Source organism: Sciurus carolinensis, chromosome 4, assembly GCF_902686445.1.
Source record: "Sciurus carolinensis chromosome 4, mSciCar1.2, whole genome shotgun sequence".
In the NCBI taxonomy this organism is placed as follows: domain Eukaryota; kingdom Metazoa; phylum Chordata; class Mammalia; order Rodentia; family Sciuridae; genus Sciurus; species Sciurus carolinensis.
The window spans coordinates 142,587,639-142,608,594 of record NC_062216.1 but is presented as its reverse complement, the minus strand read 5'-3'; the positions used below and the strand labels follow the sequence as shown (position 1 = coordinate 142,608,594).

Below are 20,956 nucleotides of genomic sequence, written 5' to 3'. Positions count from 1 at the left end.
ATGGTAATCTATCACTTTTTATAATTCTATAAAATTATCTTTATATTTTATATACTAATTCAATATGATGCACTTATATTGAATTGCTGGAGACACCCAACTTTCTGAGTTATTTATGAACAGTACACAATCTTAAGAAAGAATTGACTGTACTTATTGCTTAAGTAAAGTATGTGTTTACCTGTTTTGAGAGATAGTAAAATTTTGTAGTAAAGGCAGCCAATATGAAGAAAGACCTTCAACAGTTGAAATGCTATTATCATCCAAGTGTAATTCTCTTAGCAGAACATGATTCTCCAAGGATGGAAGCTATATTCAAAAAAAGTTCACTAGTTTATATTAAGGAAATATTTTGTCAATTAACAAAATTTAAAACTGCAAAACATATCAAAACTTATGAGATTCATATATTAAATCATAAATCAACAAATTATGAGGCTTCTAGTATAAATAAAATTTCTATTAATTTTTAATGTTAATATTCATTATAAAAGGTATTTCATGAATATATATGCATATTTCATAATATATAAATTTAGCCCTAGTTAGAAGCCTAAATAAAATTAAAGTTATGATCTATTATATTTTAGCATTTTGATAAATTAATGTTGAATTATATTATAAAATATAACTATGTTGAGCATTTCTTAGAGAAAAGTATGAAAGAGTTCAAAGTAAATTAGAAATCAAATGCAGCTGATGAATATGAAAAAATAAAAATTATTCAAAATTGCTTTTAATACATGTGGTGGATATTTCTATTAAAAAGTGTTGCATTAATCACAGAAATCAATTAATTTAAAGCAATTACCTCAGTGAGATAATTTCCCTGTAACTTCAATATTTGGAGCAATCCACAATTCTCAATGCCTTCAACATCAGTAAGATGATTATAGGAGCAATCCAGGTATATAATAGTAGGGGTCTCACATAAAACTTTTGTACTAATCAACTGGTTGTGATCCACAATTAGTTGCTGAAGATTTTTCAAAGATTCTAAACCACCTGGAAGAAAATTCTTCTAAGATCACTTATATCATATTTTCTTCCTATGGGATTATTATTTAAACTGCCATCTGGGGAATATGTTTGTTTTGTGGGTTTTTGTTTTGTTTTGTTTTGTTTTGTTGTTTGTTTGTTTGTTTTGGTACCAGGGATTGAACTCAGGGGCACTCAAAGCACTGAACCACATCCCCAGACCTATTTTGTATTTTATTTGGAAACAGAGTCTCACTGAGTTGCTTAGTACCTCACTTTTGCTGAGACTGGCTTTGAACTCCTCCTGCCTCAGCTTTCCAAGCTGCTGGGATTACAGGCATGTGCTACCATGTCCAGCAGGAATATGTTTTTGAATGACATAGTTATATACCAGTTGAAACCTGAACAAAATAATTAAAGACATACATTAGGCCCTGAATGTTTATTTTCAGATAACAATGGAACTAGGAAGAAAGCTAATCTGAAATAGAATTTTCTATTAACTCACTTAGAGAGAAGAATTCATTTGTGAAGCTTTTCAAGTCACCCAACAGAAGAACCAAGAATGAAACATTAAGGTTACACAGTGAAGAAAAGTAAAGATTTTGGTAAAGAAAGTTGAAGGGAAATTGCAGACTGAGGGGGCAAAAATTGGGACAGATAAAAAGGAAAAGGCAAACAGAATTCTGTGATGAATGGCAGGGGTTAGTAAAAATAAAAACAAAATAATACACACATTTTATTTATGAGAGGTATTTTTATTTATATCAAATTATAAATAGTCAACAGTGTCAAGCACAGTTGGGAAAGGAATAAGAAGTCTCTGCTTTGGCATTAAAGCAGCCGAAGTCATTTTTGCTAGAGCCATTAACAGGAAAATTAAAATGAAAGCTACATTGCACTAAAGTGGAGAAAACATGTGTAGACTACTCTTTAGACTTGATAAGGACTTCTCCAAAGTTCTTAAAATGACCTATAAAACGGTATGTGATGTGTCTCTTCTACTGTACTATGGTCCCCTTTTCCTCAATCCATTCTAACATGCTGACTTTCTTGCTGTCCATCAACTATGAAGCATATTTCCACACATTATGAGTGTGTGGCTGTGGCACATTATTCTTATCAGCTAATATCAAATTTTAAAAGATACCATGATTTTCAATTAACATACAGAGAAGCTACAATTAATCAATTTAACCATCTGTGGGGGAATAAGTATAATTTCAAGTCTTAGTGTAACAAGGAACATTTGACCTAGCGTTACTATTTCCATGATGCATCATACAGTTATACACAAATATAAACTAGTACATAGAGGTGTTCCTTGAAATATTACTTACAAAAAAAGAAATGGAGTTAAACATCCATCAATAAAGGAATAGTTAACACATTAAGGAGTATGTCATAAATGAATATGCATATCTTTAGTATGGAGTAGTACTGACATGGAAGAATGCCCATTATACATGACTGCATGTAAACCTATACAGGAATTTAGTTTTTGTGTAAATTTAAATGCAAACCTTTGTATGTACTTGAATCTATATCTACACATCTATAATTGTATTGCATAAGACAAAGCCTGGATTCTTTCATAACTAATTGTTCACAGTGGTAACCCTTGCAAAATGAGAGAGAGAAGGGTGATCAAATAGATAAAAATTTCACTAATCAAAACTGTATACTGTTGGGGAAATGCTTTGGAAACTACTTTCATAAATATTGGAAATGAACTTTCTGCTTTCAAATTTAAACAAAGACTATAAAATGCCATGCTGACTCTAAGTATGTCTGCATTACTGCACCAAATATAATGCTTCCCAGTGGGATTGGGAAAAGGTTAAAAATCATCTAGTGGATGTTTGACATAGCAAAAGTAACAGTTTGGACTTTATGGAGTTATGTCATCACATCCAGGATATTCAGAAAAACAGAATCGATCTCATGGATCCTGTATCTCTAGCTGACAAATACTTCATGACTTAAAAGGCTTTAATTCTGGACATATGTTGAAACATTCTGCATGGTATATTTTTGCTATTAATTCTTTTTTGTATCCTAATAATATGTTGTCCTACCCTCAGAAAGGAGATCCAGGATCTTCAAGTAACTGCACACCATGGGCATTTAAAAAAATAAAGAAGGGGGCGATACCAGGGGTGTGAATGAATTATGGGTTGTTTGAGCCATCTCAAGGCAGGGCACTGCTCTTCTGAGAACTCTCAGTGAAATCCCACTATTGAGACTGTTCAGTTTATATTGACGCCCTGCCCATTGGTTCAGATAGCCCTAGGTTTAAATGCAGCAACCTGGAAGCAGAGGAGGTGGCCACAACCTGCTAAACCCCAGTCAAGTTGTTTTTGCCATCTTCATCCTGTTTTCCTCAGGAAGTTCTTTACACTGAAAACCACTGGTGTTCCTACCAATATAAATAAAGCACACAGGCTCCATTTGGTGGTTAGATACAGTCTCTATCAGAGCTGGATCATCCCACCATGCCCCCACTTTTCACTTATTTCCATGTCTTGTCTTTATTTCTTAAATTTCTCATACCTTAATATTTCTAATCTGACTCACAGCCCTAGTTTGCGGGAACTGAGTAAATGTCACATGGGTCATGATATTATATATCTCTATATTTTAAAAAATAAATTAGAATGTATTTTGTGTAATCTTTTTTAAAAAAAAATGTATTTGACAAAAGAATGAGAACAAGTATTGAGGAAAATGGTCATTCTGTCTTTAAGGTTAACCAACAATATAAAAATTGGCTTTTGAACTGAACTATGGCAAAACTTGAGAAAACCTGATGCTGTTCTCCATTATGTGGGTTTTTTAAAATAATACTTTACATAGAATGGAAGGCATATCTCCTAGATTTTAAAATGAAATAGTTAAAGGAAATTCAGCAAAATCATAACAAACTTAGTCTGGTCTCTAAAGTACTAAACTAACTATAACAGAGTGAGTCACAAGGTACACTAGGGAAAACTAAATTTTTACTATATAATTTTAAAAAGTCAGTCTAATATGAAAAAGAAAAGGAAATCATCCAAACAATAGATGGTATTGCAGTCTGCCAACAGTCATGTAAGTCTGCTTGAAAGTCTATCTTTCAGTCTCATGAAACCGTAAGATGATGATGACCTTCCTGGTTGATGGTTTAACTGCAGCTTCACAGAAGACCCCAGACAGAACCACTCAGCTAAGCCATTTCAGACCCACAGAAAATGTGACTTAATAAATGCCACTCTTAACTACTAATTTAAGGGTGATTTGCTTCACTAAAACATACAACTACAACAACAAGGATTCTATTTGGAAAAAAAAAATAAGAAAAAACTATGTTTGAAATTTTGGGCTAGGGAAGAACTTTATAAAGAAACATAATACAAGTACTCAAATATATTAAAACAAAAGCAGGCAAACAAATGACCAAAATCACAAACCATGACAGAACCAAGTAAATTATTTAGAAGAAACTTTCTATAGAACAGAAAATTATGAACTGAACCACTTAAAGAGAAGAGATAATCACAAAGGGAATTAAAAAAAGAAAAAAGTTTCAGGGAAAAAAATGACAGATTAAATCAATTAAATAACAGACATTAGGGACACATTTAAACAAAATGTTTATTTATGACTGAAAAATAGAATCAAACCAAAAAAAGTTTTTAAAAACATTTTTAAAATACAAAACTTTTCCAAAAATGAAGGAAGAACATAATCTGTTGTTTGAAAACAACATTACTTTTCAAGAAAAATTTATGTAGATGTATTAACAATAGGATGTTTCTTGGTTTAGTCATTAATGAAAGGCAAAAAAAATTGATTCAGTTCTCTAGGCAGAAATCACTTAAAAAGAGAGAAACTTCTAGTTAGCCTCAAGCAATACAAAACACCATAGATTCAAAGGAGCAATGACTAAAAGTACTGAGTACAAGTGTAAACTCAAAATAGAATGCACAACCACATTTTCATTCAATTATAAAGACAACTAACATTCTAAAAAGTGAAAGAGGGTTTCAAGATGGCGGACTAGAGGGTGACTGCATCTCCTGTCATTCCAGAACTCAGGATTCAAGAAGGGAAGGTATTGAGAGACTCGGACCAACTCAGAAACACTAGGTGAATTGCTCCCACTGGGTGAAGCGCAGCCCGGGCAGCAGGCCAGGACAGTGGGTAGCTTCTTGGACCAGTGCAGGGTGGCGAGAGACTTTCCCAAGAAGCCTGGCTCCATCTGGCAGCACACCCGTTCCACAGCCAGCTTCTTGGAGCAGGTCTGCCCAGTGAGAAGCTTTCCAAGTGCACTCATCCCCCAATCCCGCACCCAGCAGTGGACCAGGGGCAAATTTCTTCAGCAGCATTATCAAGTCCCTCTAAGACTTCAGGCTACTGAAGGTTAGGAGGTGATACTGGAAATCTACAGGGACACTATAAGCCAATAGAGGAAATCTGCAATATCTCAGAGTCCCACTGATATCTGACCAATATGAGAAAACAAGGGAAGAAAATGTCTCAAACAAACCTAGATGCTATATCAATAAAACCCAATGACAGCATGGCAGAAGAAATGTCAGAAAGAGAGTTCAGAATGTACATAATTAAAACAATCAGAGAAGCAAACGAGGAGATGAAAGAGCAAATGCAGGCATTAAATGATCACACCAACCAACAATTAAAAGAGCAAATACAGGAAGCAAAAGATCATTTCAATAAAGAGAGATACTCAAAAAAAAAAAAAAAACCAAACAGAAATCCTTGAAATGAAGGAAATAATAAACCAAATTAAAAACATCATAGAAAGCATAACCAATAGGATAGAACACCTGGAAGACAGAACCTCAGACACTGAAAACAAAATATTTAATCTTGAAAACAAAGTTGACCAAAGAGAGAAGATCGTAAGAAATCATGAAGAGAATCTACAAGAATTATGGGATATCATGAAAAGACCAAATTTGAGAATTATTGGGATTGAGGAAGGCATAGAGAAACAAACCAAAGGAATGAACAATCTATTCAATAAAATAATATCAGAAAATTTCCCAAATCTGAAGAACGAAATGGAAAATCAAGTTCAAGAGGTTTATAGAACTCCAAATACACAAAACTACAACAGACACACACCAAGGCACATTATTATGAAAATACCTAACATACAAAATAAAGACAGAATTTTAAAGGTTGCGAGAGAGAAGAATCAAATTACATTCAGAGGGAAACCAATAAGAATATCAACAGATTTTTCAATCCAGACCCTAAAAGCTAGAAGGGCCTGGAACAACATTTTTCAAGTCCTGAAAGAAAATGGATGCCAACCAAGAATCTTATACCCAGAAAAACTTACCTTCAGATTTGATGATGAAATAAAATCCTTCCATGATAAACAAATACTAAAAGAATTTACAAAAAGAAAGCTGGCATTATAGAACATTCTCAGCAAAATATTCCATGAGGAAGTGATGAAAAACAATGATGCAAATCAGCAACGGGAGGAACTAGCCTAAAGGAATAGCCAAATAAAGGAGAAACCAAGTCATGTCAAAAAACAAAAGTGAGCCAAATGACTGGAAATACAAATCATATCTCAATAATAACCCTAAATATTAATGGCCTGAACTCATCAATCAAAAGACTTAGACTGGCAGATTGGATTAAAAAGAAAAATCCAACAATATGCTGCCTGCAAGAGACTCATCTCATAGAAAGAGATACCCACAGACTAAAGGTGAAAGGATGGGAAAAAATATACCATGCACATGGACTCAACAAAAAAGCTGGAGTATCCATCCTCATTTCAGATAATGTGGACTTCAAGCCAATGTTAGTCAGAAGGGATGAAGAAGGACATTTCATAATGCTTAAGAGAAGCATAAATTAGCAAGACATAACAATTAGAAATATCTATGCCCCAAACAGTGACTAAACCATGTATATCAAACAAATCCTTCTCAACTCCAGAAATCAAATAGACCACAACACAATAATACTAGGCAATTTTAACACACCTCTCTCACCACTGGACAGAACTTCCAAACAAAAACTGGATAAAGAAACCATAGATCTCAATAACACAATCAATAATTTAGACTTAACAGACATATATACAATATACCATCCAAAAAAGAGCGAATATACCTTCTTCTCAGCAGCACATGAATCCTTCTCTTAAATAGACCATATTTTGTGCCATAAAGCTAATATTGGCAAATACAAGAAGATAGAAATACTACCTTGTACTCTATCAGATCATAATGGATTGAAATTAGAAATAAATGACAGAATAAAAAACAGAAACTACTCCAACACCTGGATATTAAATAGTACGCTATTATATGATGAATGGATAACAGAAGACATCAGAAGGGAAATAAAAAAATTCTTAGAAGTAAACGAGAACAAAGACACCTCATATCAAAATCTCTGGGACACTATGAAAGCAGTATTTAGAGGAAGATTTATTTAATGGAGCATATTCAATAAAAGAAGAAAAAAATCAACAAATAAATGACTTAACAGTACAGCTTAAAGCCCTAGAAAAAAGACCAGATCGACACCAAAAGTAGTAAAGACAGGAAATAGTTAAAATCAGAGCTGAAATCAATGAAATTGAAACAAAAGAAACAATCGGAAAAATTAACAAAATAAATAGTTGGTTCTTTGAAAAAATAAACAAAATTGATAAACCCTTAGCCACACTAACAGAAGAAGAGAGAAAACTCAAATTACTAAAATTTGGAATGAACAAGGAAATATCACTACAGACACGAGTGAAACACAAAATATAAATAGAAGCTATTTTGAAAATCTATACTCCAACAAATCAGAAAATCTCGAAGACATCAACAGGTTTCTAGAGACATATGAATTACCTAAACTAAGCCAGGAAGACATACACAACTTAAATATATCAATTTCAAGTAATGAAATAGAAGAAGTCATCAAAAGCCTACCAACAAAGAAAGGTCCGGGACCAGATGGGTTGTCAGCCGAGTTCTACAAAACCTTTAAAGAAGAGCTCATTCCAATACTCCTCAAAGTATTCCATGAAATAGAAGAGGAGGGAACCCTCCCAAACTCATTCTATGAAGCCAACATCACCCTGATACCTAAACTAGACAGAGACACATTGAGGAAAGAAAATTTCAGACCAATATCCTTAATGAATATCAATGCAAAAATTCTCAACAAAATTTTAGCAAATTGCATACAAAAATATATTAAAAGATAGTGTACCACAATCAAGTTGGTTTTATCTCAGGGATGCAAGGTTGGTTTAACATTCGAAATCAATAAATGTAATTCATCATATCAACAAACTTAAAGTCAAGAATCACATGATTATTTCAATAGATGCAGAAAAAGCATTTGATAAAATACAGCACCCCTTTATGCTCAAAACACTAGAAAAAATAGGGACAGTGGGAACATTCCTTAACATTGTAAAGGTCATCTATGCTAAGCCCATGGTCAATATCATTCTAAATGGTGAAAAACTGAAAACATTCCCCCTAAAAACTGGAACAAGGCAGGGATGCCCCCTTTCACCACTTCTATTCAACATTTTCCTTGAAACTCTAGCCAAAGCAATTAGACAGACCAAAGAAATTAAAGGGATACAAATTAGAAAAGAACTCAAACTATCCCTATTTCCTGATGACATGATTATATATTTAGAGGAACCCAGAAATTCCACCAGAAAACTTTTAGAACTCATAAGTGAATTCAGTAAAGTAGCAGGTTACAAGATCAATGCTCATAAATCCAATGCATTTTTATACATAAGTGATGAATCTTCAGAAAGAGAAATTAGGAAAACTACCCCATTCACAATAGCCTCGAAAAAAATAAAATACTTGGAATCAACCTAACAAAAGAGGTGAAAGACCTCTACAATGAGAACTACAGAACACTAAAGAAAGAAATTAAAGAAAACCTTAGAAGATGGAAAGATCTTCCATGTTCTTGGATAGGAAGAATTAATATTGTCAAAATGGCCATACTACCAAAAGTGCTATACAGATTCAATGCAATTCCAATTAAAATTCCAATGATGTACCTTATAGAAATAGAGCAAGCAATCATGAAATTCATCTGGAAGAATAATAAACCCAGAATAGCTAAAGCAATCCTTAGCAGGAAGAGTGAAGCAGGGGGTATCACAATACCAGATCTTCAACTATGCTACGAAACAAAAATGGCATGGTATTGGTACCAAAATAGACAGGTGGATCAATGGTACAGAATAGAAGATATGGACACAAACCCAAATAAATACAATTTTCTCATACTAGACAAATGGGCCAAAAATATGCAATGGAGAAAAGATAGCCTCTTCAACAAATGGTGCTGGGAAAACTGGAAATCCATATGCAACAGAATGAAACTAAACCCCTATCTCTTACCCTGAACAAACTCAACTCAAAATGGATCAAGGACCTCGGAATCAGACCAGAGACCCTGCATCTTATAGAAGATGTTCAACATGTTGGTTTATGATCAGACTTCCTTAACAGGACTCCCATAGCACAAGAAATAAAAGCAAGAATCAATAACTGGGATAGATTCAAACTAAAAAGCTTTCTCTCAGCAAAGGAAACTATCAGCAATGTGAAAAAAGAGCCTACAGAATGGGAGAAAATCTTTGTCAATCATACTTCAGATAGAGCACTAATTTCTAGAATATAAAGAACTCAAAAAACTCTACACCAAGAATACAAATAATCCAATCAACAAATGGGCTAAAAAAAATGGAACAGATACTTTACAGAAGAAGATGTACAAGCAATCAACAGACATATGAAAAAATGTTCAACTTCTCTAGTAATAAGAGAATTGCAAGTCAAAACTACCCTAAAATTTCATCTCACCGCAATTAGAATGGTGATTATCAAGAATACAAGCAACAATAGGTGTTGGAGAGGATGTGGGGAAAAAGGTACACTCATACATTGCTGGTGGGGTTGCAAATTAGTGCAGCCAATCTGGAAAGCAGTGTGGAGATTCCTCAGAAAGCTTGGAATGGAACCACCATTTGACCCAGCTATCCCACTCCTTGGCCTATACTCAAAGAACTTAAAAGCAGAATACTACAAAGATGCAGCGACATCATTAGTTAACAAATATTCAAATCAAGGGTGTTCAAAAGGGGAAGAGAACCTGGGCGCAGGGGTGCATGCCTGTAATCCCAGGGACTCGGGAGGCTGAGGCAGGAGAATCACAAGTTCAAAGTCAGTCACAGCAAAACAAGGTGCTAAGCAACTCAGGGAGACCCTGATTCTAGATAAAATACCAAATAGGACTCTAAATAACATGTAAATAGGACTGGAGAAGTGCCCCTGAATTCAATCCCTGGTTCTCCCCCGCCCCCAAAAAAAGCGAGGATAAAGGAAGTAAAAGGCATAAAAATGCCTATTTAACAAAATAACAGCAGAAACTTTCCAAATCTTGGAATAGCCATAAACATCCAGATCTAGAAGGTCTGAAGGACCCAAAATGGATTTGACCAAAAAAAGTGCTTTCTCAGGCACAAACTGTCACAAGTCTATGACGAAGAATTCTGAACAGTAAGAGAAAAGCATCAAATCACATTAGACTAACAACAGATTTCTGAGAAGAATCTTAACAGGTCAGAAGTGAATAAAGATGACATATTCAAAATCCTCCCCCCACCACAAAAAAAAAAAAAAAACCTGCCAAACAAGAATATTTCACACAATTAAAGCTGTCCTTCAGACAGAAAGGAGAAATAAAGTCCTTCCAAAATGAGTAAAAACTGGGGGAATTTATCATCAGATTGCTTTACAAAAAGTACTTAAGGGAATCCTACATTCAGAAGCAAAAGGAAGATTAACTATCAAGAAAAATAAATCAAAGTATAAAACCCACTAGTTGAGTAGATACACCAGATAGAAAATAAAACTCTATGAATACATAATATTTTCATATCACAAAGAAAAACAATAAGAGAAGAAGAAAGAAAGAAAGGATACACAAAACAACCAAAAAATATTTTTCAATGATGATAATAAATCTTTACATATCAGCAATAACTTTGAATGTAAATAAATTAAATTCCCCCAATTAAAAGATTTATGTTGACTGAATAGGAAAAAAATAAGATTCAACATTATGCTGACTTACAAGAAACTTAAAACACCTATACAGACTCACATAAATGAAAATAAATGAATAGAAAAACATATTCCATGCAAGTGGAAACCAAGAATGAGCAGGTATTACTATATACTTCCACAAGGTAAAACAGACTTTAAATCAAAAAGATGTGAAATAGAAAAAGGTCACTATATAAAGATTGAAGGATCTATTTAATAAAGTCATAAATATATACACATCCAATACCAGAAGCACCCTATTATATAAAGCAAACATTATTAGACTTAAAGGGAATGATAGACTCTAATACAATAAGAGTTGAAAAATTTAACAATCCATTGCCTCAATAGAAAAATCATTCACATGAAGTAAAAAAATAAACATAAACTATACTATAGACCAAGTGAATTTAACAGATATTTATAGGACATTTCATCCAGTAGCTATGTAATGCACATTCTTCTCATTAGCACATAGATCACTCTCCAAAACAGATCTTATACTATGCCATAAAAAGAAACTAAACAAATTTTTTAAAAATTGAAATTATTTCCTGTAGCCTTCCAGGTCACAATAAAATGAAGCTAGAAATCAAGAACAAGGGGAATTTTCGAAACTGTACAAATGTTCAAAAACTACACATAATCCTTTAGAATAAATATACTAAAGAAATCAAAAGGGAAATTTGAAAAATTTATTGAAAAAAAAAATGAAAATGGAAACACAAGAAACCAAAACCTATGGAATACAGCAAAAGAAACCATAAGAAAGAAAAACTTCTAGCAGTGAGAATCTAAATTTTAAAAAAGTAGAAAAATTTCAAATATATAGCCTAATGATGAAATTCAAAGAACTAGAAAAGCAAGAACAAACCAAATCAAAATTTAGTAAAATTAAAAAAAAAAAAAAAAGAAAAGAAAAGAAAAAACCAGAGGACAAAATAGAGACTAAAAATACAAAAGACTAATGAAACAGAGTTTGGTTTTGGTTGAAAAAAAATACACAAACACAAAATTGACAAACTTTTAGCTAGAATAAGAAAAACAAAGAAAACCTAAATAAATAACATTTCAGATGAACAGAAAATATTACAACTCATACTATAGAAACATAAAGGATTATTAGGAGATATGAACAACTACATAACAAATTGGAAAACCTAGAAGAACTGGATAAATTCATGAGCACATTTAACCTACCAAAATTGAACCATGAAAACAAAGAAAGTGTGAACAGACTAACATCAGTTAACAAAACTGAATCAGGATTAAAAAGTCTCTGGACCAGAAAAATCCAGGACCAGAAGACTTCACTGTTCAATTCTACCGAACATTTAAAGAAGAACTAACACCAACCAACACTTCTAAAATTACGGCAAAAAAAAAAAAAAAAAAGAAAACTGAAAGGGACAGAACTCTTCCAAACTCATTCTATAAAACCATTACTATCCTGATATAAAAATCAGACAAGGCTAAAACAACAAGAAGAAAAGAAAAAAGAAAACTATAGAACAATCCCTTTGATGAACATATATGCAAATGATCTCAACAAAACACTAGTAAATTGAATTTAACTGCATATAAAAATGATTATATACCATAAACAAATGTGATTTATCCCAGAGATGTAAGGATGTTTAAACATCACATTTCAGTACACATACTAAATCATATCAATAGAATGAAGGACAAAAAACATACAGTCCTGTCATAGATGTAGAAAAAGCATTTGATAATATTTTACCATCCCCTCACAATAAAAATTCTCAACAAATTACATATAAAAGAAATAACACTTCAACATAATAAAAACTATGTATGAAAAACCTACTAGTCAACATCATACTGAATGCAGAAAAGCTGAAAGTGTTTCCTCTAAGATCTGGAATAAGAGAAAAATCTCTACTTTTATCATTCTTATTGAACTGCTCTAAAAATCTTAGAGCGGTTAGTTAAGAAAAATAAATAAAAATCATCTAAAAAGGAAACAGGGAATTCAAATTTTCCCTATTTGTAGATGACATTATCTTATGTATAGAAAAAACCTAAAGACAACCAAAAAGCTGTTGGAAATGATAAATGAATTCACTAATGTTGAAGTATACAAAATCAACATATAAAAATCAGCAGCAGTTTTACATACTGAAAATGAGCTTGCTGAGAAAATTAAAAAGGCAATCCCATTAACAAGAGCTTCAAAATTGTAGAAATAAATTTAGCAAGGGAAGGGAATGACCTCTATAATTAAAATTATAAAACATTCATGAAAGAAATTGAAGAATACTAAAAATTTGTAAATACCTTACATTCATGTATTCAAAATTTTGTTAAAACGGTCATACTACCCAAAGTAATCTACAGATTTAACGCAATCCCTGTCAAAGTACTAGTGGCATTTTTTCACAGAAAATAGAAAAATAATTCTAAAATTCATGTATAACTGCAGAAGATCATGAACAGCTTAAGTAGTCTTGAGTTAAAAAATCAAAGGTGGAAGTCCATAGTTATCTGATTTCGAGACCCACTACAGGGCTATGGGAACCAAGGTAGGATGATACTGACATAAAAACAAATACAGAGGCCAATAGGATAAGATGGAGAACCCAGAAATAAGTCCATGCATTTATAGCTAACTGAATCTTGACAAAGGCACCAGACAGACATTGGAGAAAAAAACAGCCTCTTCAATAAATGGTGCTTGGAAAAGTAGATATCCTTATGCAGAAGAATGAAACTAGATGTTTATCTTTAACCATATTCAAAAGCAACACAAAATAGATCAAAGACCTAAATTTAAGACATGAAACTATGAAATTACTAAAATAGAATGGAGAAATACTTCCAAATATTGGTATGGTAAAAGACTTATTGGATAAGATCTCAAAAGGACAGGCAACAAAAGCGAAAACAGATATATGAGATTATATCAAACTAAGAAGCTTCTGCATAGCACAGGAAACAATAAACAGTGAACAGACAACCCACAGAAAGAAAAGTATTTGCAAACCATTCATCTGACAAGCAATTAATATCCTGGATATATAAGTAGCTAAAAAAATTTCAATGACAGAAAAACAAATAATCTTATTTAAAAATGGGCAAGTGGGATGTAGCTCAGTGGTAGAACACTACTCTCATAGGCATGAGCCCCTATGTTCAATTCCCAGCACAGAAATAATGATAAAAGAGTGAGTGATCTGAATAGGCATTTCTCATAAGAAGACATAGAAGTGGTCAACACATACATGAAAAAATGTTCAATATCATTAGTCATCAAGGAATGTAAATCAAAACAAGACATCATTTCATCCTAGTCAGAATGGCTATTATCAGAAGAGTAAAAAATAACAAGTACAGGTGAGGATGTGGACAAAAGGGAACTCTCATATGCTGTTGTTGGTAGGAATGTATTTTCAAAAACGTACTAATTTTAGTACAGCCATTATGGAGAAGAGTATAAATAGTACTCAAAAAACTGAAAATACAACTATCGTATGATCCAACTATCCCACTTCTAGGTATATATCCAAAGAAAATGAAATCAACATATCAGAGATAAGTGACTCCCATGTTTACTGAAAAACCACTTACTTAGCCAAGATATGGAATCAAATAAGTTGTGCATTGACAGATGAATGAATGAATGAATAAAGGAAATGTGCATATACGCACAATGGAATATTACTCAGACATAAAAAGCAATTAAATTCTATCATTTGTAGCAAAATGGATGGGACTGGGGAGCATTTTTATAACAAGTGACATAAGCCAGGCACAGAATGACAAATACCATGTATTCTTTCTCATATGCTGAAGCTAAAAATGTTGATCTCATAGAAAGGAGAGTGGAATAGTAATTATCAGAAACTTGGAGAAGTGAAGGTAGATGGGAACAGAGGGGAACTGGTTGAATAATAGGTACCAAAATAAACTGAAAAGAAGAAACAATAAAAGAGTTCCACAGCACAAAAGGGTGAATTTAGTTTACCAAAAAACTATTATATATTTTTCAAAGAACTAGAAGAGTTCAAAGGCTCTGGACACAAAGAAATGATAAGTGTTTAAGGAGACAGAAATACTAAATGCGCTAAATGATCATTATGCATTATATATCTGTACTAAATTTTCACCACTAACATATATGCTTATGTGTCAATTAAAAAGAAAAAGAATTGAATACTCTCAGGTGCAAAAAAAAAAAAAAAAAGATATGTCATGTGAACACTAAATCAGTGGTTGACAAAATATGGTCCAGAGACCCCCAGAGATGCTCCTAAAGGTTTCATACAGTCAAAACCATTTTCAAACTAAAAATTCTTAGATGTTATTTGCCTTTTCCTCTCTCATTTGCTCAAGAAAGCACAATGAAGTTTTCAGAGATTACACAAATCTTGATAATGTAGCAAACTAGAGAATGCTGTGGAAAACCTGAGAATCCAGCTGCCTTGTGTTAAGTGTGATATTAATGGGAACTTAGAAGTATGTAGACAATGCCTTTCATCTCATTATATCATTTCGTTTAGAAAAAAAGTTAATATTTATAAAACTTTTAAATTCCAAGCCTTTAAATTTAAATCAAATGAAAGCTTAAAATTTTTCTGTATTTTTCTGATACTATCAATAGTGACATACATAATCCACATAAATATAAGCTATTTGAGAAGTCCTCAAAAATTTTTAAGAGTGTACAATGAAATACAAAAGAAAAAAACTGGCTTGGTTATATTAGACATGGACTACTAAAGCGAAAAACTTTAGATAAAAAGAGACATATAAAATGATAAAATTGGTCAATTCTACAGAAACACATAACATGTTTGCAATACAACTAATAGTTTAGCCTCAAAAATATTTAAAGCAAAAAACTTCAGACACAGGAATTAAGAGACTGATCTGCACTCAGCATGAAAATCATTTAACTTTCTCTCCATGATTATGCCAAAAATAGCACCACACCATGATGGTACTCAGGCAATGAATGAGAAATGAACGAGCTCTAATTTCTGTAGTTCTGGATTTCAATAAATCAGGACTATTCCAGAATCAGCTGTGTGAAAATAGGCAGGAAGATTCTCTGGCCCTTCCTTCCTTTATTTGTGGCATGAGGGACATTTCATTTTTTTGAAAGGATTTTAAAGCATTCTGAACAGCACTTTAATGTGACAGGTACTAAACATGATAGCTATTATTTTTCCCTAAAAGAAAAATTCACAATAAAACAAGAAATTCAAAACTTGCAAATCTGTGGTGGTCAAATATGGCTTCTAAGAGAGCATATTTTTGTTCTATACTTTGGAAGGGAATTGGACACTAATAAACATTCAAAATCCTATGCAAAACTGATTAAACAGTAATTGCATCCAGTAAATACATTTGGATCAAAGAAGGGAACTTGATAGGAAGGAAGTTAAAGTTAGTTTAACCCCTTCCTCCTTTAACCCTACCAATTCTTTGCTGTCCAACAAAGGATGAGAAAAGCAAAACAGACTTATTTAGCAAGGCTTACCTTGTCATTAATTCCTAAACATCTCTAAGAAAACTTTCATTTCAGTCAAAATAACTTATATTACATCCACTTCCCTATCTAAAACAAAACAAAATACCCACAAAAATATTCAAATGACTTTTTCAAAGGAGTTAAATATAATAATAAATATGAAGGGTTGCTTAAATATTCTTCAGTTTACTGCATAAAGTAAGTAAAGTAAGTTCCTTTAAAGCTTCCTAGGTCCCATGAATAAAACTTAAGCCAAGTATGTTTACTTCTCAAAGGGCTCCAGTTTATGGTAAAAGTAATATTTGACCATACTTTTTGTTGTAAACATCCGTATCAGAGAAATATTCTCAAAGAATTAAGTCAATGGTTTAAAAAAGCACCCCTACCACAAGGAAGAAAATTCTGCAAGGAACAGCAAAACTAAAGATGTTAAAGCAGGTTGGAGGGTTTTACTAGATAAATGTTTGGTAAAGGTCCACCTCCTTTAGCTGCTTACTGATTGTTATATCTGACAGTTTTTCCTCCATGTGCATCAATGAGCTGAGCTGCATTTAAGAGTTTTAATTTCAGTGCAAAAGTCCTTCAGGATTATATGTTGTATGAAAACAGAATATGAAACAGGAATCAGGAAAACTGGATCCTAGCCACAACTCTGTCTTAAGTTAGATGAAAATTATGTGGGTTGACTTTGTAATCTGTAAACGAAGGAACAGGCAGATTTGTAAAATTCTTTTAATTTTATACCAGGCATTGAGTTCATTCCCAAAAGTAAGCTAGCACCATCTAGTGGACTCCTCCAAATTCACTAAATACATAATAATGAAAAACATTTCTACAAGAAAAATGTAGTGTTTTATTTGATTTTGCTGTATTTTTTTCTCTCAATGATCCAAAAAACAAAAATCAAACAAAAAAACAGGAGCAAGAATTAATCCTGGCACATTTCCCCTATGAACCATGTTAGAGAAATCAGACTTAGGTAAAAATGCTGAATTAATTCAATATCTTTCATGTTTATAAAATGATACTTTCAATTTTCCAAAAGTAATATTATTTGGGAAGTAAAGTAACAGAAATATTTTAGTATTGCTACCAATTAACACTGATATTTTCTAGGAATGTATTACCTGAAATGTATAAATCAATTGCTGAAATTAAAAATTTTTCCAGATTAAAGTTTTCCTAAAGTAACAGAGATAGAAGCTTCTTGAATGAAAAGACACAATTATTTGCTTACGCATATTAACATCATATTTATTTTCATTGTTTCTTAGTCAACAAAATAAAACAATTCAATCGATATATATATAGAAAAAATATGTATCAATAGGATACATACTTCATAAAACTCAGTCAATTATTGCTCCTGGCTGGGGAGCAATATTACAGTGCTCAGTAAATTTGTTCATGAATAAACTTTAGTAACTTTATTCATGAATAAACCTCAAAATCAATGCATTTTTTTCAGCATAAAGAACTTTAATATAGTACAAAAATGGTTAAAATAAGTGTATGTTTTAACTGTATACTTCATTAAAGTGGCAGAAGGATGAGGCAAATGAACATTAGGCAGTAGGGGTAAACTGCTGATTTTTAGATCCTGAAGATGCCATTCATTAGCAGAGAGATTTTAGGTGATTTTTTTAAACTTTCTATGTTTCAGTATTATGTAAAGAGGGAAAAAAAAGAGAGACATTTGCACCTAACTCACAGCATTAATATAAAAGTGCATAAAGTATGATGTTTATATGTGCCTAGAAATTAGTCCATTTTGTCTGTATTTTCCTATATGTTGGAATGTAAGTTTTCAAAATAGTCCTTAATGATCCTTAATGATCTCCGAATTTCAGTAATGCCTGTAATGACATCATTACTACTTTTTCATCTCTAATTTTATTATTTTAGGTAATTTCTTTCTCTGTGTTGGTTAGTTTGGCTAAGGGTTTTATCAATCTTTCTTGTCTTTCTTTTCAAAGAACCACCTCCTTGGTACATTGATCTTTGTACTCTTTTTTTATTCTCTACCTCATTTCAGTAGTGATCTATTATTTCCTTCCTTCTACTGGTTTCATAATTGATTTGTTCTTAAACCTTGAGATGTATCATTAGGTTGTTTACTTGGGATTTTTCTAATTATTTTAGGAAGAAAAGAGGATATAGAAAACCTAACAGATTAATAAAAACAATAATATTGAAGTAACTATAAAAGGTTCTTAGCAAAGGAAAGCCCAGGACCATGTGAATTCTCAGCTGAATTCTACCAGACTCCACAAGACCAATGCCAATTCTCCTAAAATTATTGAATGGAAACTAGGGGACACTTCCAAATTCATTCACTGAAGTCAGTATCACCCTGATACCTAAACCAGATAAGGACATATATCAAGTAAAGAAAATTATAAACCAACATCCCTGATGGGCATAGGTATAAAAATCCTTGTTAAAATATTAGTGAATTATATTTAACAACACATTATGAAGACTTTATATAATGATCAAGTTGGCTTCATTCCAGGGGTGCACTGGTATTCAACATACAAATCAATAAATGTAATTTACCACATAAATAGAACCAAAGACAAAAATTATATGATCATCTCAATAGAAACAGAAAAACTTTCAACAAAAATCAATACCCTGATTCATGTTAAAAACACTGAAGAAACTAGAGAGAAGTAATTTACCTCAATATCATCAAGGTTATATATGACAACTTAAAGTCACTATCATACTGAATGGAGAAAACCAAAGCATTTCCTCTAAAATAAGGAACAAGACAAGAATGTCCCTTTCAGCATTCCTGTTCAATACAGTCCTCGAAATTTTAGATAAAGAAATTAGGCAACAGAAGGAAATAAAAGAGATAAAAATAGCCAATAAATTAAGAAAAGTAGCAGGATACAAAATCAATGTACAAATCCGTAGCTTTTTTATATACCAAAAATAAATCCACTAAAAAGGAAATCTGGAAAACATCTGCATTCACAACAGCGTCAAAAAATACCCCAGCTCCGGCCGCAGGCTCGTTCCATAGGGAGATTCAAGATGGCAGACTGGAGAGTGACTGCATCTCCAGTCACTCCAGAACCCAGGATTCAAGAAAGGGAGGCATTGAGAGACTCGCACTAAAATAGAGCCACGGGTGAGTCTCCCCCACCAGGTGAGCTCAGCCTGGGCAACAGGCAGGGATAGGGGCAGTTTATCACACCAGGGCAGGGCAGCTAGAGTCTTCCCAGGTAGCCCTGCACACTCTGGCGGTGGGCTCCTCCCACACGACCAGATTCTCGGAACAGGACCCCCAGTGAGAGCCTTTCCGCACAGAGCCAGCTCCAAGCCCTGGAACCAGTAGCAGGCTAGGGGCAGCTTTCTTCAGAAGCACCGCATTATCAAGTTCCTCCAACACTTCAGGCTACTGAAGGCTGGGAGGTGATACACTGGAAATCTACAGGGACACTATAAGTCAATAGAGGAAATCTGCAATATCTCAGAGTCCCACCGACATCTGACCAATATGAGAAAATAAGGGAAGAAATGTCCCAAACAAACCTAGATATTATATCAATAAAACCCAATGACAATATGGCAGAAGAAATGTCAGAAAGGGAGTTCAGAATGTACATAATTAAAACAATCAGGGAAGCACACGAGGAGATGAAAGAGCACATGCAGGCATTGAAGGAGGAGATGAAAGAGCAAATGCAGGCATTAAATGATCACACCAATCAACAATTAAAAGAGCAAATACGGGAAGCAAAGGATCATTTCAATAAAGAGAGATACTCAAAAAAAAAAAAAAAAACAAACAGAAATCCTTGAAATGAAGGAAACAATAAACCAAATTAAAAACTCCATAGAAAGCATAACCAATAGGATTGAACACCTGGAAGACAGAACCTCAGACATTGAAAACAGAATATTTAATCTTGAAAACAAAGTTGACCAAACAGAGAATATGGTAAGAAATCATGAACAGAATCTACAAGAATCATGGGATATCATGAAAAGGCCAAATTTAAGAATTACTGGGATTGAGGAAGGCTTAGAGAAACAAACCAAAGGAATGAACAATCTATTCAATGAAATAATAACAGAAAATTTCCCAAATCTGAAGAATGAAATGGAAAACCAGGTACAAGAGGCTTATAGGACTCCAAATATACAAAATTACAGCAGACCCACACCAAGGCACATTATTATGAAAATACCTAACATACAAAATAAAGACAGAATTTTAAAGGCCGTGAGAGAAAAGAATCAAATTATATTCAGGGGGAAACCAATATGGATATCAGCAGATTTTTCAATCCAGACCCTAAAAGCTAGAAGGGCCTGGAACAACATTTACCAAGCCCTGAAAGAAAAT

General features: G+C 33.0%; 1 protein-coding gene across 9 annotated transcripts in view; it reads right to left on the bottom strand.

Moving 5' to 3' along the window:
- LOC124983487 (ALX homeobox protein 1) overlaps positions 1-20,956 on the bottom strand; it is a 231,364-nt gene that overhangs the window by 167,842 nt on the left and 42,566 nt on the right. For all 9 annotated transcript variants that reach the window (XM_047550808.1, XM_047550800.1, XM_047550802.1 and 6 more), the window contains 2 exons: positions 812-1,005; positions 182-309 (listed from right to left, as the gene is read on the bottom strand). In XM_047550808.1, the coding sequence (XP_047406764.1) occupies positions 182-309; positions 812-1,005 (322 nt within the window). The remainder of the gene's footprint in view (positions 1-181; positions 310-811; positions 1,006-20,956) is intronic.